Raw genomic sequence first — 19,782 nt, 5'->3', positions numbered from 1 at the left:
AATGGGAGATGGAAGGAGTCTTGTCTGCATGGTTCTCAGGTCCCAGGTCTGCCAAAGGTCCTCCAAGCAAGGCACCTGCCCCCAGGTGCACATGTCCATGATTTCCTTTAGTTGCGTTGGTTTCACTTCAGCTACTGTGAATTGGGTTAATATTATTTGCAACCAAGAGGATCCTGGAAAATGTACACAGAGCCAGAAATGGCTCTCACCGAAGTCCTTGGGGGTCCTCCACATCGCCTCTCCACACACCCCCTGAGGGTCAAGAAGGGGTGGAAGGCAACTGTTCTGGAGAAGGCTATTACCGCTGGACTCTGGCTGCCCACTCCGCAGGCTGCTCTGGAACAGGTGCAAAGCCACAGGCTCCGCATCCCAGGACTTTCCACTGTCCCCCAGCAAGCCACTCTGAGGGCCTGAAAAAGGAAGAAGTGGCAGAGCTCGAAGCCATCCCACGCTGCCTGACCACCATGGTGGCTTTTCCTGCTGTGGTAGCACCCCACAATGGCTAATGAAATTGACCTAGAAGGTTTCCACTGACATCGTTAGGGGAGAAGGACCAGTGCTGCACTTAAAAAGTGGTGTCATGACCCTTGTCATCAAAGTGTCCCACAGCCACAGGCACGCAGAACAAAGTGGTCTTCATGACACATCATCAAAAGTGCACACACGCACGGCCACAGGCACACAGAGACTCACCCAGGAGGCGGGCAGTGGGTGTGTGCCCAGTGCCTTCTACACTGATGGTCACCAGCATGAGATTCCAGCCTCTGCTGCACAGTCAACCACATCCTCCCTGTTTCACTTCAGACCTTCGGGAGGTGGTCAGGTAAGACTTTCTATCGAGGGGCCAAGAGTACATATATCCTGCGATGTGGGCCATCTGGTCTCTGTCCCAGCAGCTGGATGCTGCCTTCCTGAGCAGGGAAGCAACTGCACACGATTTGCTGATGAGCGTGTGGCGGTGCACGGGACACCTGCCCGTGTGGGCTGCACCCACCCAGTCCACCCTCAGATGTATTCACTGTGTCAGGTCCCGCCAGCCCAGATCCAAGCTGCTTTCTGCCCTGGAAGGCGTCTACACAGAAATGCAAACACATATACCTCCCCCCGCCCCCCGTGGTGCTGGAGATCAAACACAGGGCCTTGCACATGCTAGACGAGTGCTCTACCACTGAGCTACATCCCAGCTCACTTTTTTTTTTTTTAAAAAAAAAAGGCATACTCAGTAAAAATTCAAACTGTGTCAATTTGAAAGAGTACAATATAAAAGTAGCAAAAACTTTGGTTTATATACAAAATTGGAATAATTTTTTTAAAAAGCAAAAGCTCTCAAAAGCTTTGGTTTCCTCACTTAAACACCGGGGAACCATAATAGTTCCTGTTTCATAGGATGCAGGTAGGAATGGGCTATGACAATTGAGATAAAGAGCTCAGCCCTGTGCTGGACAGAATGGGCCCCCCAAAGGCTGGCCTTTATTATCAACACTGTCAACCATCTGCTGACCGTTCTTTCCTGGCCACAGGGAGGTGTCCCCTGGGTGGAGAACCAGCCAGCTCAAGATCTGAATAGTGCCCAGAGCTTCATGAGCCCCAGACACTCTCCTAAAGCCATTTATAAAACCCTACATTTGACTATAAGGAAAACACAAATTAAGTGTCACCCATTTTCTTACGTCCTCGGGACCATCCCATGTGAGACTTCTGACAACTGAGATCTTGATCAGTGCTGAGGAGAACCTCCCACAATGCTGGGGATGTTGTTCATCTCCAAGGTCCATGCAGTAGCCACGGACCACTGACACTGATGAGTGGTCAGTGCATTGAAGAAATTGCATTTAGAATTTATTCCATGTTGATTCCTCTACATGTCGGTGTGTACATTAGTGGTTATTGTGTGGGACAGCACAGGAACCTGCCAGAATGCCCTCTCACACTCAGTTACCCAGAGGGCTTTTGCTTGAGATGGGCAGGGTGTTCTTTATTGTTGGAAGGTGAGGAAGCCTGTCTGTCATGTTGTAGGATTATTTTTCTGTATACTCGGCCTTTATCCACAGGTTCCAGTTGCTAGTAGCACCTCCTGGTAGGGACAATCAGAAATGTCTCCTGATACTGCACAAATGTTGTGGGAAGAGGAACCGTCCATGGGGAGCCACTGAAGTAAAGTCAGATGGAAACCAGGCAGTGTCCACTCCAACAGTCTCCCTGGTCTGACCTTGCTGGTGGCTCTGGGCTAGTTCTGGACAAGGGCTCTTCCTGGGCCAGGAGGCCTTACTTTCCCTTCTTAGCATGCATTTTCAGGTGGAGCGTCAAGGTGGCCAGGTGCCTGAAGGTCCTCCCACACTGTGCGCAGGGGTCCGGCCTGTCTGCGGCGTGGATTCTGCGGTGGTTATTCAGGGTGGTCCTATCAGTGAAGCCTTTCCCACACTCGGTGCACACAAAAGGCTTCTGCCCCGCGTGCAGCCGCTGGTGCCGTATGATGCTCGACTTACACCGGAAGGCCTTTCCACAGCCCTGGCACCGGTGCAAGGAGTCCTCCCCGTGGCTTTTCTGGTGCTTGAGGAGGGCTGCCTTGCTGGGGAAGGCTTTCCCACACTCGGGACAGTCCTCGCGGGCTCCCGGCACGTGGATCTGCTTGTGCTCTGTCAGGTGAGCACGGTTCCGGAAGTGCTTTCCACACTCTTCACACTTGTGCGGCTTCTCCGCTTGGTGGAGCCGGCGGTGCTCCACGAGGTGTGAGTTGACTCTGAAGGTTTTCCCACACTCGCGGCAGCAGTAGGGCTTCTCTCCCGTGTGGATCCTCTTGTGCTCGGTCAGGGACGAGCTGCGGCCAAAGCACTTCTTACACTCCTCGCACTTGTAGGGCTTCTCCCCGGTGTGGATCCTGCGGTGGCGAGTGAGCTTCGTGCTCTGCTTGAAGGTCTTCCCACACTCATTGCACTTGAAGGGCGTCTCCCCGGTGTGGATCCTGAAGTGGCTGCTGAGGGTGGAGCTGCTGTTGAAGGCCTTGCCGCACTCCTTACACTTGTAGGGCCTCTCCCCCGTGTGGATGCGGCGGTGGGTGAAAAAGTACCAGCTGTGTCTGAAGGACTTCCCACACACGTCACACTTATGTGGTTTCTCTCCTGTGTGGATTCGCTCATGCTCCACCAGGTGGAGGGTCTGGTTGAAGGTTTTTCCACATTCCTTACATTTAAAGTGATTCTTACCCTTTCGGGGGCTCTGAGGCTTTTTCTTGGAGCCCGTGGCACTTTGTGTTTTCTTACCAGTGCCTTTTTCTGGGGTCTTCTTTCCTTGACGGGTTTTCTTTGGTGCTGAGGTTCCTGGTTTTTGACTGGAAGGTTCCTTTGGGGCCACGGGTTCAGGCTCTTTCTCAGCAGGGGACACGCTCTCTGGTGCTGAGGTTGATGGCTTTTGATTTGAAGGTTCCTTCGGGGCCACGGGTTCATGCTCTTTCTCAGCAGGGGACACGCTCTCTGGTGCCGTGGTTGATGGCTTTTGACTGGAAGGTTCCTTCGGGGCCCCAGGTTCAGGCTCTTTCTCAGCAGGGGACACGCTCTCTGGTGCCGTGGTTGATGGCTTTTGACTGGAAGGTTCCTTCGGGGCCCCAGGTTCAGGCTCTTTCTCAGCAGGGGACACGCTCTCTGGTGCTGAGGTTGATGGCTTTTGATTTGAAGGTTCCTTCCGGGCCCCAGGTTCAGGCTCTTTCTCAGCAGGGGAGACGCTCTCTGGTGCCGTGGTTGATGGCTTTTGATTTGAAGGTTCCTTTGGGGCCACGGGTTCAGGCTCTTTCTCAGCAGCGGAGACGCTCTCTGGTGCTGAGGTTGATGGCTTTTGATTTGAAGGTTCCTTTGGGGCCACGGGTTCAGGCTCTTTCTCAGCAGCGGAGACGCTCTCTGGTGCTGAGGTTGATGGCTTTTGATTTGAAGGTTCCTTTGGGGCCACGGGTTCAGGCTCTTTCTCAGCAGGGGACACGTTCTCTGGTGCCGTGGTTGATGGCTTTTGATTAGCGGGTTCCTTTGGGGCCACGGGCTCATGCTCTTTCTCAGCAGGGGAGATGCTCTCTGGTGCTGAGGTTCCTGGTTTTTGACTGGAAGGTTCCTTTGGGGCCACGGGCTCAGGCTCTTTCTCAGCAGCAGAGACGTTCTTGCCTGCTCTTGTGTCTGGGCTGGGGCCAGCTTTCTGGTGACTTGGCGATGGCCTGTCCTGGCTTTCTGAGGCCCTTTCCAGGGCCCTTTTGGGAGCCCTTTCAGAGGCCTCTTCAGAGGCCCTCTTCAAGGCCCTTTTTGAGGCCCTCTCTGCCCTCGCACTCTGGGCGAGAGCCCTTTGGATGGCTCTCTCTGCCTTCTCCTGTAGCAGAATCTTTGAACTGTCTGGCTTCGGTCTTGTCTTTGACTTACGCCGTGTCTTCTTGCCTGAAAGAGATTCAGGATGCAAACATCCGTTTTACGTTGCTGTTTTGATTTTAAAGTGTTTTATTGGAGCATGTAACACAGATACAAAGTTCGTACACAGATAAAAAGTGCTCCATTTGGTTAGTGCTCAAGAGTGAGCACACTCCTGTTCACAGGGCCAAGGTGAGGCTCACAGCAGCCCAGCAGCCCTCCCACCGCTCCCCTCTCCCCTAACCACACGTGTCTGCATGGCCTGTTCTCACATACCTTTAGCGTCTGTATTTCTGCACTCCATGTTTCCTTTGTGACATGCATCAGTACTGTCTCCTGTCAGTGTAAACCATGCACTCGCCCTGCTTATAGAATTTCATCGTGTCATATGCTGAAACATGCTTGGGTAGACCCCACTTTGGGGTCATTCTGAACAGAGCTGCTGTGGACACCGCAGCACACCTCCTGGTGAACACAGATGCCTGTCTGCTGGGGTCTACCCAGGAAGAGTGGCCGGGGGCTGAGAAGGTTTGTGTGTGCAGCTTAATGGTCTTCCCCCTCCACAGCTCCGCCCACGTGGACTGCCACCAGCAGCCTAGGGCATCCTGCGCTCTGTGCTGTTAGTGAGTGAATGCCTATGCCTGGCCAAAATGCACATTGTGAGATCCCCATCTCTAAAATGAAGGTACCAGGCCCTGAGCCCCTATGAGATAATTTAGGTCATTAGGATGCACCCCTTGTGAATGGGGTTTTTGCTCTGACAAGAGGCCAGAGACCTCTCTGGGTCCAACCACCATGTGAGGACCTCAAGAGGCTGGCAGCCTGCCCCCTGAGGGAGGCCCTCTCATGCTGGCAGCCTCCACCTGGACAGGCAGGCTTCAGAAGCAGGAGAAATGGATTGACCTTGCTTACAAGTTGCCCAGGCTTGCTTGGTTCCAACAGACAACAAAGCCCAACACCACATTCTTGTCAGCACTCATACTTCTCCTTTAAGTCATCGTGAGGGGATGTATCCCTGGAAGCTGGTTCAGAAAGTTCAAGACTTACTGGGTAGCTGATAAGTAACCAGAACTTGGAACTAGGGAAGCAGAAGCAGGAATGTGAAAGAGGATCACTATTTAAGGAGCATCACTAAGACTCACAAATAACAATAAGTGATGCTCCTTAAAGAGTGATTATGTTAACATTATTATATTTTAAATAGTTACATTTTAGAATCTAATTGTGCTACATAATATATCAAATAATTACGTTGTCTGTTATATACTACTTTTGGTTCTATCTGCTTCACATCTGGGACAATGGAACAAACGAGTTCGTGAAAAACATCTCCACCCTCTGAGGTCAGACCATGGTGGGTGATAATAGTGCTGTTCAAACATGTGCTGGGCTTTTCTAAGTCCCCGGAGGGTTGTGAACCGGGGACATCTGAAAAGATGAAGGTCATGTGCAAACCAACCAACACCAAGAAAATGCCACCGACCTCTCCTCAAGGTTCTGGTTGACGCCCTAACGGAGAAGAGAGCCCGCCCAAGGCCAGTCGGGCCGGCCGCGGGGCCACCCAGTGCCCCCTGTCCCTCCTGTCCCCCAGCTCACCTGCCGAGGCCGCGCTGGCAGCGCCTCCCTCGTCCTCCTCTCGCGGGGGGCCTCCGGGGGCCGGTCTGTCCTCCAGGGTCGGATCGATGCCCTGCTCCAGCCTGGTGATCAATGTCGGCTTGAAGAAATGACACCCCACTGCACACAAGAAAGAAGGTTCAGGCCTCCCAGGAGTCCTCGCCCGCCCAGGCCGGTGCTGGCACAGAAGGCCCACGCGGGCAGAGGGTGCTCCCCAGCGGGGAGCCCCACCCAGCCCCACCCTGACCTTGGGGGGACCCCTCGAGCTCAGGCTCAGGAGCAGAGCCGGGCGACGTCCGCCCACTCGGATTGGCTCCGCTGCGGTCACGTGACTCCAGCCAGCTCCAATCACAGAGAAGCCAACACTCGCCCTCCCCGCCGCCAGCCCCTTAGACTGGAGCACCCGGCTGGCCACAGCTCGGCGCCACCACGAGCTGGGCCGGGAAAGGAGGAAGCCAGGGCCATGCCCCGGCCTTCTGTAAAGCTCAGAGCCCTTGAGAGTCGAGATGGCGCGGGGAGGCCGTCCTTACCCAGGGAGGCCAAATTGCTGTAGTTCTCCAGCATCACATCCTTGTACAGGGCCTTCTGCGCAGGCTTCAGCAGCTTCCACTCACTCTGGGTGAAGTACAGGGCTATATCCTTGAAGACCACTGGTTCCTGTAACACCAAAGCCCTGCGGCTCTTCACCCAGGGACTGGTCCCTCTCCTGGCCCCAGAGAGCATGTGCAAAGGTGTGCCAAATCCCGCATGGCCATAGGCGGTGAGCAGGCTCCTGTTCCTCACCCTACCCCCGCCATGGCGCTTGCTTTGGCCAGTGGGACGCTGGTAAAGGGTGATATATGCAGAAACTTGAAAAAACACTTTGATAATTGGCAATACTCTTACTGCCCGTCTACTGCTACCAGGAGAAAGAACATGCCCAGGTCAGCCTGTTGGAGCTGGCAAGATGTGTAGAGCCACACTAAGTCCCCCAGGCCCTTGGACAGCCAGCTTAGACCAGCGGACACCCAGAGGGCACAGACTGCTCCTAGGAAGGAGCCTCCTAAACAACCCCTTCTGGTAGGTGTTCCTGAATTTCTGTTGTTGGTTGTGCAGCACTGCCATGTCAAGAGACAACTGCTACGGTATGTTACCAGTGTTCCTGTGGGGTTGGGAGGTGAGTGCATGCTATGGAACATCAATTCCTGGAAGACTCCTGCCTGTCATCATTTGGCCATCAGGAAAACTCCCAGTTTCCCTATCTGTGATGTAGATACCAAGGATGGTTAGGAGCATATTCGGGAGCCAGACTTCCTGGGTTTCACTCCTGGTTTGGCCACTTATTAGCTGTGTGACCTTCGGCAAGTGATGCAAGCTCTCTGTGCTTCCACAGGGATAACAACAGTACCTCTCCTCCTGGGTTACTGTGAGGATCGAGTGGATAAGCACGGGTATCATGGTCAGTGCTCCCTATTATTCTAAGTATTGTTTAAATGTGGGTGATCCTAGGCAGTGGGAGATGGATGCAGACTTGGAGACCAGTTTACTCATGTATTCACCATTGCCAGGTGCTGGGGATAAGTTAACCTAACAGACTAGAGCTGTGATGGACACAACATGCCTACGATTTTGTTCTAAAAATAAAAGTTATAGGTGAATGCATGGCTGCCCAAAGACTACATTTCCCAACATCCCATGCAGCTAGATAGGGTCTTGTGACTACATTCTAGCCAATGGGTGTAAGCAGAAGTGACAGATCCATCTTTGCCTTTAGAAGGACCAAAGCTGTCCTTCCTTTCCCATATCCCCACTTACTTGGGGCAGAATGTGAACTGACATGGGGTGAGCCCCCCTCGACCTCCTAGGGAGAGAAACAGGATCAAAGGAGCACGGGTGGTGAGCCCCATGCAGTGGTCACTGCCCCTCCCCACCCTGGATGTTCACACAGGGACCATCCCTGAGTGGAGAGCAACTCATTCTACCCATGTAGCTCCTGAATTCAGAAGACGGCAGCCAAACCTGTGTCCTTCCTGGGCTCGCGGTTCAGGGCAGGGAGCAGAGAGATGGACAGAGCCCAGGGACACCTGGATGCAGCGTGGCTGGTGCTGGAGGAGCGGCGCATGCCCAGGAGCACAGAGGACACCTGTGCACGCATTTTGGGGAACTCTGAAAAGGCTTGAAAGAGAAGATGACAGCCGAGCTGAGTCTCCGGGGACAGAGGAGTCTGCGAGGCAGAGCAGAGCAGTGGGCCCTGAAGGAGGTGAAGGGTGGAGCAGGCAGAGAGCTCAAGACAGGAGGAGGCTGGAGAGGCAGGGAGGTCAGCCGCAGGGCAGCGGGCCACATCCTGCTGGGATCCCTGGACAGGCGGCTTCCTGTGCCTTGTTTCCACATCTGCAGGATGGGAAGAAGAGCTAACAGTACTGCCTCTAGGGAATTAGACAGTAAGGGAAGAGCCCCAACAACATTCGTCACTTGGTAAGTTCCGTAAACTCGCTGGCTGCCAGTTAACGCTGTCGCCTTAGCTGAGTTGTTGAAACTATCTGTTGTTGTAAAAATATCCCCACTTCTTTTCCAAGATAAAGCATCTGCCTCAGTGCCACCACTTGGTAAACGGTGGGCAGGTCTATTGATTTCTGTCTGTACTCTCCTCAGGGGTTATTGTGGTACTCTTTTACGTAATTGACATGCATGCTCACGAGTCCTCAGCTACTTTTGTTATTTCTCCACTTGCAAGAACAGAGGCAGGAACACTTCCACAACTCGCTACACTCATTGTGATCAGAAATGGGGCTCAAAGAGGATCAATTTTCCCAAACTGGAAAATTTCCCATCATTTACCTGCAAACACTTACATGATAGACATATTCCAAGAACTGCACAATCCACTCTCTATCCTGTAATAACCCTGTGATGGGCTACTGTGACCAGCCCCTTGACAGATGAGGGAGCTGAGAGGCACAGAGGAGTTCAGGAAATAACCCAAGACCACACAGTGGATAGTGGCCAAGGTGAGAGTCTAGGCTCATGGTTTCGCCGGGCTGGGCCCTAACTGGGGGGCATCAGTGGATGGGAGACTTGGGTCTCTACTCTGTGCCTCTTTCTCTGCAGAACCATCCTTCGCCAGCCCTGGGTTCCTCAGCCATGGCTCCATGGCCACTCAGGCCAGTTCATTCTGCCTGAGCACGGTGGGTGCACCCCTGGCCTCCACCCGTCAGATGCCAGCAGCATGTCCCCTCGAGTGTGGCCATGGAAACAGGTCCACACCTTGCCAAAAGGCCCTGGAGGGAAGGTGCTTCCAGGCGAGGGCCACAGCCTTCCTCCAGGCCTCCCTTTCTTGGTTTGTGGGACAGGCAAAGACACACACCCCCTTCCACTTCAGGGACATGCACATGGCCCAGGGTGGGCCAATGAGGGTCCGGCATCCCCCGTTATTGCTTGGTTAAATGGTGGGCATGTGATTCACCATGGGCCAATCAGAATATTCCCTACCCCTAGGTTATGGCTTGACCTAATGGTGCCTCTTCACTGATGGCCTATTGGTTGGTATGAGGAAAACTGGAAAGTATTCAGTGGAGAAAATAGAAAACTGTCTTGACCAGGATCAAAATGAGCAGCCACCAACGATGACAGACAGGCCACATGCAGACCCGGATGTGAGGCTCTAAGCAGGCACAGCATTACCTGTGCCTGCCTGTAGTCTGGGCACAAATGCATAAGATCAATCTAGTTCAAAGAAAAATGCACCCCCAGACCCAAATGCAGCAGTGACTGTAGTCTTCAAAAATATCAGTGTCATAAGAGGCCAAAAATGGCCAGCAAGGTTTTCTAGACTCAAGGAGATTTCTTCATGTCCACTAATTGCAACACTGCCACAGACCGAATCCTGCCGTGGAGAAGAGAGGATGCAAAGGTGGATGGCATTGAGCACATTTTCGAGTCAGGGATGTTGAGAGCAGTTTTGATGAAAAGCATTGTACCGATGTTAAACGTGTGAAGGTTATAACAGTACTGGGGTTATGTAGGAGAAGACTCTTAGGAGAGACAGAAGTGTTTGGGGCAGGTGCTGTGTGCACTCTGTGCTCAGTGGTTCTGAAGGTAATGTACGTATCACGATAGAGAGTGCAGAGGACGAGGCCAATAGGAGAAACGTTAACAGATGGTGAAGCCCGGTGCGCTTACTAGTGTGGCGCTTTTCTTGTGAGTTTTAAATTATTTCCATAATATGCACATATATTTTCTCTGTGTTTGTGTGGGAGGAGTGTTGCTGGCACTAACAGGAAAGTCATTTCTGTCCTTTGGGATGCTTCTGAAGGTGGTGCTGGTGTGACAAGAGAGGCTGCCTGTCTGGATCTCCTTTCCAGCCTCTCATTCACCATAAGGGCCATCAGTGTAGCATTTCCACCTGTTTGGCAATCCTGGAGTCCCTTACAAGTCCCAGAACCAATTCTCCTTGGCCAAGACTGAGTCACATGCCTGGCCCTCAGCCAGTCTCTGTGGTCCTGGGCATAGTATGCTCTGATTGGCTAGAGAATGCCAGGAGAAGGAGGAGTCTGCAAGGGAAGATCAAAAGTGGAGGGGCTGGGGATGTAGCTCAAGCGGTAGCGCACTCGCCTGGCATGCGCGGGGCACTGGGGGCACTGGGTTCCATCCTCAGCACCACATAAAAAAAAATGGAGTTGTGTTGTGTCCACCGAAAACTAAAAATAAATATCCAAAAAAAGTTTTTTTTAAAAAAAAGAGTGTAGATGGGCTGGGGATGTGGCTCAAGCGGTAGTGCGCTCGTCTATCACGCGTGTGGCCCGGGTTCGATCCTCAGCACCACATACAAACAGAGATGTTGTGTCCGCTGAAAACTAAAAAATAAATATTAAAAAATTCTCTCTCTCTCTCTCTCTCTCTCTCTCTCTCTCTCTCTCTCTCTCTCTCTCTCTCTCTCTCTCCTCTCTCTCTCTCTTTTTTAAAAAAAAGAGTGTAGAAAGGAGGAGGCAGCTGCTGGCCTCCACCCACTGATCCTCTTTCCCTCCCTGCATTCACACTGCTGCCCCGTGCATTCGGTCCACTCTTCAGCCCGGCCGTTCCTAGGCCAGGGCTCTGTCAGTGAACAACAGATGAGACTCCTGTCCTCCCCAGGTATAGTGGGGCAGCACTGGATGGACACATAACAGCACACTGTCGGGTGGCAACCTTCCTCTGAAGAACGGAAGCAGGATAAGGGGTAGAGAGCGATGGACTAAGTGACCGATTTGTTCTGCAGTGATGGGAATGTACCCAGGGTGTCACCCAAACTGGACTAGGGCTCCACCATGGAGCTGTGTCCCGCCTGATAGGTAGCATTTGACCAGAGACAGGAATTAGGACACCCGAGGCAGGGAAGAGAGGAAATCCACCCTCCTCTGGGTGCAGTGCCCACCAAACTAGAGCAGGGTCTCAGCTGGGCAGAGAGGGCAAGAAACATAACTGCCCTCTCCAAACAGAGCTGGCCTCTGGCCATTGAGGAAACCGTGAGCTCACCTTGCTCCAGGCTGGTAGGGACGTGGCCAGCAGTCTTCTCTTCCTTTTGGAAAGCTTGGTTGGGGTAGGACTCGGACTCTCCGGAGGCAGGGCTGGAGGAGGAGGGGGAGAGTCATGAGGCCACCCATAAAACCTTAGCAATGAGAGAAGTGACAGGAGCCCAGGCGGATGGACCAGGTTCTGTGCTTGGGTGCAGACCTTTCATAGCAACTCTAGCAAAAGAAACCCAAAACAAGGCCCCTAATGGTATGCCTGCTAAACTGCCACCTGTATGAAAAAGCTGTTCATAAATATGTGATAACAGACACACATGTGTAGTTGTTTGTGTGTGCCCAGAGCTTCCTGCAGGAACTGGACGGTACTGCCTCTGGGGAGCACCTGGGGACTGAGGAAGCGGAGGCCAGGTTACTCTTGACGGTGAAGGCAACACATGTGCAATCTTTTCCCTCCTCATCACAACATTTGACTCTGCAAGGCAGACGGGAAGGAGGAAATGCCCAGGAAACCCCATGCATGCCCCTGACTGCACCACTAAGATCCTGCCGTCCACGTGGTCAGGCGTCCTCTGCCCTCTGTCCTCTGCCCTCTTAGAGTCTGGTGCAGTCCATAGCAGGTCACAGGCTGCAGTTCCTTTACTCCTAGGCACTTTTAGAGGCATGTCCTTAGGGAGAGTTCATGATTCATTCGCCTGAGTTTAGGTAAGATTTACATACAGGGAAGCGGACACCTCTCGGGGGCATCATTCCAAGGAGCTGAGACACACAGAGACCTGTGCAACCAGAGGCCCGCTGAGATGCAGACCTCTACACATCTGTTTACACTCTCCAATCAAAACATTAGACTGAAAATGTTATAAGAAGACTTAGTTTCCAGATTAAATCATACACATGGTTCTGACCACTGGGTTTGGCCTTGATCTTGGCCCTCAGGACCACAAAGCTGGAAAGACCCGCCCTCCCCACCTCCAAGGCTCTTCCCACCTCCTGGAATCTCCTCACCTCCCAGAATCTCCTCACCTCCTGGAGTCCCACTTCCCTGTACCTCCTCACTCCCCTGAATTTCTCCATCTCCCATTCTAGAGAGGGGACAGCAGGTGCAAAGGCTTGAGTCGGGTTATTTAAAGCAAAGAAAGGCTCGGGGCCTGGATCCTGTGAGCCTGAGGGAGATGTGGGTGATGGAGTCAGAGGGTGACTGGGAAAGGCACCAGGGCCTCCGGTGGCATAATGGGTCCGTTTTGAAGATCTCCTGTGTTTTATGGCACCTCTGCCTGGGAGAAAAGGTGGAGTGGCAGCCACCCAGGAGCATCCTTTCTGGCCCAGAGGAAGTAACAATTTCCTGAACATCTTCACAAAAGCAGTCTCGGGTTCTGTAGCACCGCAACATGCCATGGGACCCTCCTTTGGCCAAGCGACCAATGATGGGTCACCATCCTGGGGATTATCCCAGAGAGATGAAATGTCCACACGGCAGCCTAGAGATGCGCACCCTCACCCCCAGCAGGGAGAACCTGAGCCCACTCCGGCAGCCTCGAAAGGAAGCCCGCCCGCCGGGGTCCACTGGGGAACGCTTCCTGGGAACAACGTGTGTGGACCCAGCTCCCGCCGAGGTCCACGCTGGATGTGCTGAAGTCAAGCCCAAACCAGCCGCTTTCCCCACACCAGGACATTAGCAGCAGCTCACCAGAGGGGCCCCTTACCCAACCAGATTGACAAGGAAATCTCTCTGCTTTCCCTTTCTGCTTCTTCACCTTTTCAGCCTGTAAAGTGATTTCCCACTGCTCCCTTCATCAGAGACCTGAGTCTTTACATGAGATGCTGCCCAATTCTAATTGACCAACAAGAGCCACTGAAATCTGTTGAAAAAAAATTTTTTTTTTTCTGGTACTAGGGATTGACCCCAGGGGTGCTTTACCACTGAGTCACCTCCCTAGTCCTTTTCATTTTTTATTTTGGGACAGGTCTCATTAAGCTGCTGAGGCTGGCCTCGACCTTGATCCTCCTGCCTCTGCCTCCTGAATAGCTGAGATTACAGGAGTGTGATACCGTGTCAGACTTGCAGTTTTGTTTTGAACACTACTAGCCAGCAATAAAGAGGAATGAAGTGTCTATGTGCAACAGAGCTAAGACAGGTCTCAAGCACACTGTGCAGAGCAAAAAAAAAAAAGGGGAAAACCTCAAAAGGTCGCAGAATGAAAAGCTCCCATTGAACATTCTTTAAATGACGAAATTCAGAGGGAGAACAGAGGAGTAATTGATGGTGGGCAGGGGTGGGTTAGGGTTAGAGTTAGGGAGCTGAGGTGGGCAGGGTGGGCGTGGCTCTGACAGGACAGGGAGCTCAGGGGGCAGGGTGGGCGTGGCTATGGCAGGACAGGGAGTGGGGGGCAGGGTGGGCGTGGCTATGACAGGACAGGGAGCTCAGGGGGCAGGGTGGGCGTGGCTATAGCAGGACAGGGAGTGGGGGGCAGGGTGGGCGTGGCTATGGCAGGACAGGGAGTGGGGGGCAGGGTGGGCGTGGCTATGGCAGGACAGGGAGTGGGGGCAGGGTGGGCGTGGCTATGGCAGGACAGGGAGCTCAGGGGGCAGGGTGGGCGTGGCTATGGTAGGACAGGGAGTGGGGGGCAGGGGTGGCGTGGCACTGACAGGACAGGGAGTGGGGGGCAGGGTGGGCGTGGCTATGGCAGGACAGGGAGTGGGGGGCAGGGTGGGCGTGGCTATGGCAGGACAGGGAGTGGGGGCAGGGTGGGCGTGGCTATGGCAGGACAGGGAGCTCAGGGGGCAGGGTGGGCGTGGCTATGGTAGGACAGGGAGTGGGGGGCAGGGGTGGCGTGGCACTGACAGGACAGGGAGCTCAGGGGGCAGGGTGGGAGTGACTGTGACAGAACAGGGAGCCCAGGTGGGCAGGGGTGGGCGTGGCTCTGACAGGATAGGGAGCTCAGGCGGGCAGGGTGGGCGTGGCTCTGACAGGACAGGGAGTTCAGGTGGGCAGGGTGGGCGTGGCTATGACAGGACAGGGAGCTCAGGTGGGTAGGGGTGGGCGTGGCTATGACAGGATAGAGCTGAGGTGGACTGGAGTGGGCGTGGCTCTGACAGGACAGGGAGTCTGGGGGCAGAGGTGGGTGTGGCTATCACAGGACAAGGAGCTCAGGTGGGCAGGGTTGGGCATGGCTATGAAAGGACAGGGAGTCAGGTGGACAGGAGTGGGCCTGGCTATGACAGGACAGGGAGCTCAGGTAGGCAGGGTGGGAGAGGCTGTGACAGGACAGGGAGTCAGTGGGCAGGGTGGGCGTGGCTCTGACAGGACAGGGAGTCAGGGGGCAGAGGTGGGCGTGGCTATGACAGGACAGGGAGCTCAGGTAGGCAGGGTGGGCGTGGCTCTGACAGGACAGGGAGTCAGTGGGCAGGGTGGGCGTGGCTATGACAGGACAGGGAGCTCAGGTGGGCGTGGCTCTGACAGGACAGGGAGCTCAGGTGGGCAGAGGTGGGTGTGGCTATCACAGGACAGGGAGTCAGTGGGCAGGGTGGGCGTGGCTATGACAGGACAGGGAGCTCAGGTGGGCGTGGCTCTGACAGGACAGGGAGCTCAGGTGGGCAGGGTGGGCGTGGCTCTGACAGGACAGGGAGTCAGTGGGCAGGGTGGGCGTGGCTATGACAGGACAGGGAGCTCAGGTGGGCAGGGTGGGCGTGGCTATGACAGGACAGGGAGTTCAGGTGGGCAGGGTGGGCGTGGCTATGACAGGACAGAGAGCTGAGGTGGGTAGGGGTGGGCGTGGCTATGACAGGACAGGGAGTCAGGTGAACAGGAGTGGGCGTGGCTATGACAGGACAGGGAGTTCAGGTGGGCAGGGTGGGAGAGGCTGTGACAGGACAGGGAGTCAGTGGGCAGGGTGGGCGTGGCTATGACAGGACAGAGAGCTGAGGTGGGTAGGGGTGGGCGTGGCTATGACAGGACAGGGAGTCAGGTGGACAGGAGTGGGCCTGGCTATGACAGGACAGGGAGCTCAGGTAGGCAGGGTGGGAGAGGCTGTGACAGGACAGGGAGTCAGTGGGCAGGGTGGGCGTGGCTCTGACAGGATAGGGAGCTCAGGCGGGCAGGGTGGGCGTGGCTATGACAGGACAGGGAGCTCAGGTAGGCAGGGTGGGCGTGGCTCTGACAGGACAGGGAGTCAGTGGGCAGGGTGGGCGTGGCTATGACAGGACAGGGAGCTCAGGTGGGCGTGGCTCTGACAGGACAGGGAGCTCAGGTGGGCAGAGGTGGGTGTGGCTATCACAGGACAGGGAGTCAGTGGGCAGGGTGGGCGTGGCTATGACAGGACAGGGAGCTCAGGTGGGCGTGGCTCTGACAGGACAGGGAGCTCAGGTGGGCAGGGTGGGCGTGGCTCTGACAGGACAGGGAGTCAGTGGGCAGGGTGGGCGTGGCTATGACAGGACAGGGAGCTCAGGTGGGCAGGGTGGGCGTGGCTATGACAGGACAGGGAGTTCAGGTGGGCAGGGTGGGCGTGGCTATGACAGGACAGAGAGCTGAGGTGGGTAGGGGTGGGCGTGGCTATGACAGGACAGGGAGTCAGGTGAACAGGAGTGGGCGTGGCTATGACAGGACAGGGAGTTCAGGTGGGCAGGGTGGGCGTGGCTATGACAGGACAGAGAGCTGAGGTGGGTAGGGGTGGGCGTGGCTATGACAGGACAGGGAGTCAGGTGAACAGGAGTGGGCGTGGCTCTGATAGGACAGCTGAGGTGGACTGGAGTGGGCGTGGCTCTGACAGGACAGGAGTCAGGTGGGCACGGGAGGCTTTGATGGGATAGGGAGAGCTTTGTGCTGAAGAAACAGTTCTCTCTGGTAGCAATAACGGTTACATCATGCTGTAAATGTGATAAAACAACAGCGATCTTGCACACACCCTTCTCATACTGACTTCTTGTGTTTGATGTGTTGCCATCAAGTGAGACACAACCATGAGGGAAAAGTGAATCAAAGGCACACAGGTGATTGACCTCTCTGTGCTGTTTTTGAACTTTGTATGAATCTGCATCACAGCAAGCTCAGCGGCCCTCCTTTGTGGGCCAACCCACCAGCAAGACTCACGGGACTGAGCCCAGGTCACCTCCTGCCTGACTCTGCACCCCATCTCCTCTAGTTGGCTTCCAGCATCTCCAACCTGCTGCCCTGCCACCCCTGGCCAGACAGCAGGATGTGAGTCTAGCTCAGGCAGGGCCACTAGGCCACAGTGAGGGTCCTGATGACCTCAGCTCCCCAGACACACCCCAAAGGAAGTACCAGGACTCATCCCTATGACCGGAATGCCTTGGGGTTCCACCTGGGAGAGCCTCTGACCCTTTCCACCCCAGGGGAAGCCAGAGGGAAGACTGGCTTGGAGTCCAGGCTGGCTCAGCATGCCCTGGAAGCCCTTCCCAGGCCTGCCCACTTCCCCAGTCTCTCACCTCTGTCATCTGAGGTCTCCTTGTCTTTGACGCAGCCACGGCGCTGCCGCTGACGTGGCATTTTGTGCACCGCAGGCAGAGCTCCTGGGAAGAGGGCTGAGGAGCAGGTGGCCTGAGCTGGAACTCTGCACTCACGCAGCAGCTGGGGCCCTCAGGCAGAAGATGTCACCTCCCCAAGTCTTCTAAGTGTCAGCAGGGCCTCCCCCTAGAAAATCAACCAGCTGATTTGTGGAGAGCACTTGGCAGAGACAGGATCATGGACTGCAAGGCCTGGGACTTGGAGAGGGTCTCTTCTCTCTAAGCAAAAGGTGGAAAAAATGTGTGAATGCTGCTGACACCCAGATGAAGTAATTCTTGTCAGACTCAGACAGAGTGAGAGCCAGGAAGTTACCGAGAACTCTTCAAGGTCCTGGCCAGGGAAGTACTGAGGTAAGTACTTTCTAGAGGACTTTCTAAAGCCCACAAGAAATTTCCTCTTGCTGTACACATACCCCATGCATTGCAAGCCTTGCCCAAATGCACAGAATTCCATAACCAAGTTCATCTTTAACATCCTAAGATGCTCTGGACAGAACACTTGCTCACAATGGCACCTCCACCAACGAGATACAGCCAACTCTCACCTCAGGTCTCTGACCAAGGCACTCTGTGTCCAAGTAGCTCATGTAAAGTTCTCCCTTTTCTGCTTATAAAAATTCCCCTTGCTTCAACCTTTAATATGTCCACAAGTTACTGTTGGCATATGCCTTCCTTCTGCAATGTGCTGCAATTCCCAAACAAATGCCATTATCTTTGGAGACTCTCAGATTGTTATTAAGCTGACAATTATGCATGTAATCTGGCTCTGAAGGGGAAACTCATTTTACTGCACATCAAATCATCCTCTAGTGCCTAGAATATAGCCAGTGCTCAGTGAAGGCAGCTCTTAGTGAGCATTCAAATTCCCGTCTTTCTGACCCTGTTCTACAGTGATGATGTTGGTTGGGGTATGCTCAGTGGTAGAGCTCTTGTCAAGCATTCACAGGACCCTGGGTTAGATTCCTGGAGCCACAAGCAAACAAACAAAACAGACTTAAGAAACTAAAGTGACAGACAACATAGTAGCTCAGAACAAGACACTGCAGACTTAAGAGGCTCAACTTCAGACCCAGTTCTGTTCCTGCTATGTTTCGAATGTGGTTTGTCCTCCCCAAACTCATGCAGGATTTTTTTTTTTTTTTTCACAATACCTTTATTTTATTTATTTATTTTTATGTGGTGCTGAGGATCAAATCCAGTGCTTCACATGTGCTAGGCAAGTGCTCTCCCACTGAGCCCCAGCCCCAGCCCTCATGCAGGATTTTGAGCCTCAAAGTCTTAGGGTAATTATATCAAGAGAGTAGAAACTTAAGCTGACCATAGTGTTTAATGATAAGTCCTTTGGGAAGTGATTAAAAGATTAGGTCATTAGGTTGGAGCCCCTAAGATTGAGCCCTTTTCAAGGGGAGGGAGAGAGACCACACAGAGACACACAGGCATTCCAAACATGATCCATGCAGCCAAGGGGGCCTCCCAAGAGGTGCACCATGCTTTTGGGATGTCCCCCTCCCCAACTCTGGGCCAAAACGAGCCTCTCTGCTGTATCATCGACTCTAGGTATTTTACTATGATAAAGGAAAAGGGGCTGATCAGGTTCTTCACGTGGACCTGGGGCAAATGACCCTGCTACATTTGCCTGGGTGCCTCCCACTCTGAAGCGGGGTGTTATATGACTCCGCAGGACCACCATGAGGATGGAAGGGCCAGTCCATGTGGCCCCTGATGCACTGCTTGGGGGAGGAGCCGTCCTGCAACAAAGCTGGGTGTTGGAAAGCTCAGATGGGAGTGCTCTGCCACCATCCTCACGGTGGCAAGGTCTGTCTGGAAGGGAAGGGGGATGGTTCCCAGCCTACCACTCACTAGAGGAGAGACCTCTGGGACTGAGTTGCCAGATTAAGTAAATAAAAATAGAAGGTCCACACTGAAAACAACTTTCAGATTAAAGATGCATCGTTTTCAAGGGTAGGTATATCCCTGTTACTGCCTGGGACACACCTATGCAAAAGAACTATTTTTAAAATGTATTTAATAAGTTACTTTTAAGTAGAGGTATGTCCTATATATGCAATATTTGATAATTACTAAAAAGCAATTTTTGTTTGTCTGAAATTCAAATTAAAGTAGGTGTTCTGTACTTTGCTCGGTGATCTGAATACTGGGTTGGTCATTGAACCCTCTATACCTATTTTAGCTTTCCACTCCATAGAAATGAGAACCAAAATGACTAAATATGAAGACTGCACGTCTGCATGCCTGTCAAGGAATTCACAGTGCCTACAGCAGAGAAAGGCAGAGGAACGGCTGGCTTCACTTTCATTGTTAGCGGGGCTGAGCGTCAAGGGGTCTCTTCCTCCACCCTGTCCCCAGCTTCCCTGCACCATGTCCCCGTCACTGAGGTCTTCACCTGGGTCTCACATGATTGTCCTCCAACCCACCCCATCTAGTCACCAGAGAAAAGCAAATTGCTGTTGAAGAAAAAGATGTGTAGGTCACACAGCTTCATACTGAGAGGAGGGACCCCTGGCCAGAGACCCCTGGCCAGGTGGTTACAGGTCAAGGGCTAGGCTTGGCAGGAAGGCCATGCACTCCCACACATGAGCCTCCCCAGACTGTGCACTCTCCGACTCACGGCTGACTTTGACAAACTCACAGGCACTTCCCATTGCCCCACAGGTCCTTTTAAAAAGTCACAGAGACCCACTGGCAGACCCTCACACATGTGCAAACACAGCTTCAAACTTAGGGGAGTCCCAGACTGTTGGACACACATTTTCAGATAATAACCA

General features: G+C 53.7%; 1 protein-coding gene across 1 annotated transcript; it reads right to left on the bottom strand.

Moving 5' to 3' along the window:
• Positions 1–2,265: 2,265 nt before the first annotated feature.
• On the bottom strand, positions 2,266–16,979 carry LOC113176115 (uncharacterized). Its single transcript, XM_077793279.1, has 5 exons — positions 16,919–16,979; positions 11,484–11,575; positions 6,524–6,650; positions 5,976–6,113; positions 2,266–4,409 (listed from the first exon to the last, which is right to left on the bottom strand). Exons 1-5 carry the CDS (start codon positions 16,977–16,979, stop codon positions 2,266–2,268), a joined length of 2,562 nt encoding a protein of 853 aa, XP_077649405.1.
• Positions 16,980–19,782: the final 2,803 nt, after the last annotated feature.

This window comes from Urocitellus parryii, chromosome 15 (assembly GCF_045843805.1).
Source record: "Urocitellus parryii isolate mUroPar1 chromosome 15, mUroPar1.hap1, whole genome shotgun sequence".
NCBI classification, from domain to species: Eukaryota; Metazoa; Chordata; class Mammalia; order Rodentia; family Sciuridae; genus Urocitellus; species Urocitellus parryii.
Note: the sequence above shows the minus strand (reverse complement) of the source record. Positions and strands in the feature narration are given on the sequence as shown.

Excerpts from the sequence above, each read along its gene's own strand:
- LOC113176115 (XM_077793279.1), bottom strand. The coding sequence starts at position 16,979 with ATGCCACGTCAGCGGCAGCGCCGTGGCTGCGTCAAAGACAAGGAGACC. Across the intron at positions 6,114-6,523 it reads CAGCAATTTGGCCTCCCTGG|TGGGGTGTCATTTCTTCAAG; the intron begins GTAAGGACGGCC and ends TCTTGTGTGCAG. Across the intron at positions 4,410-5,975 it reads TGCCAGCGCGGCCTCGGCAG|GCAAGAAGACACGGCGTAAG; the intron begins GTGAGCTGGGGG and ends AATCTCTTTCAG.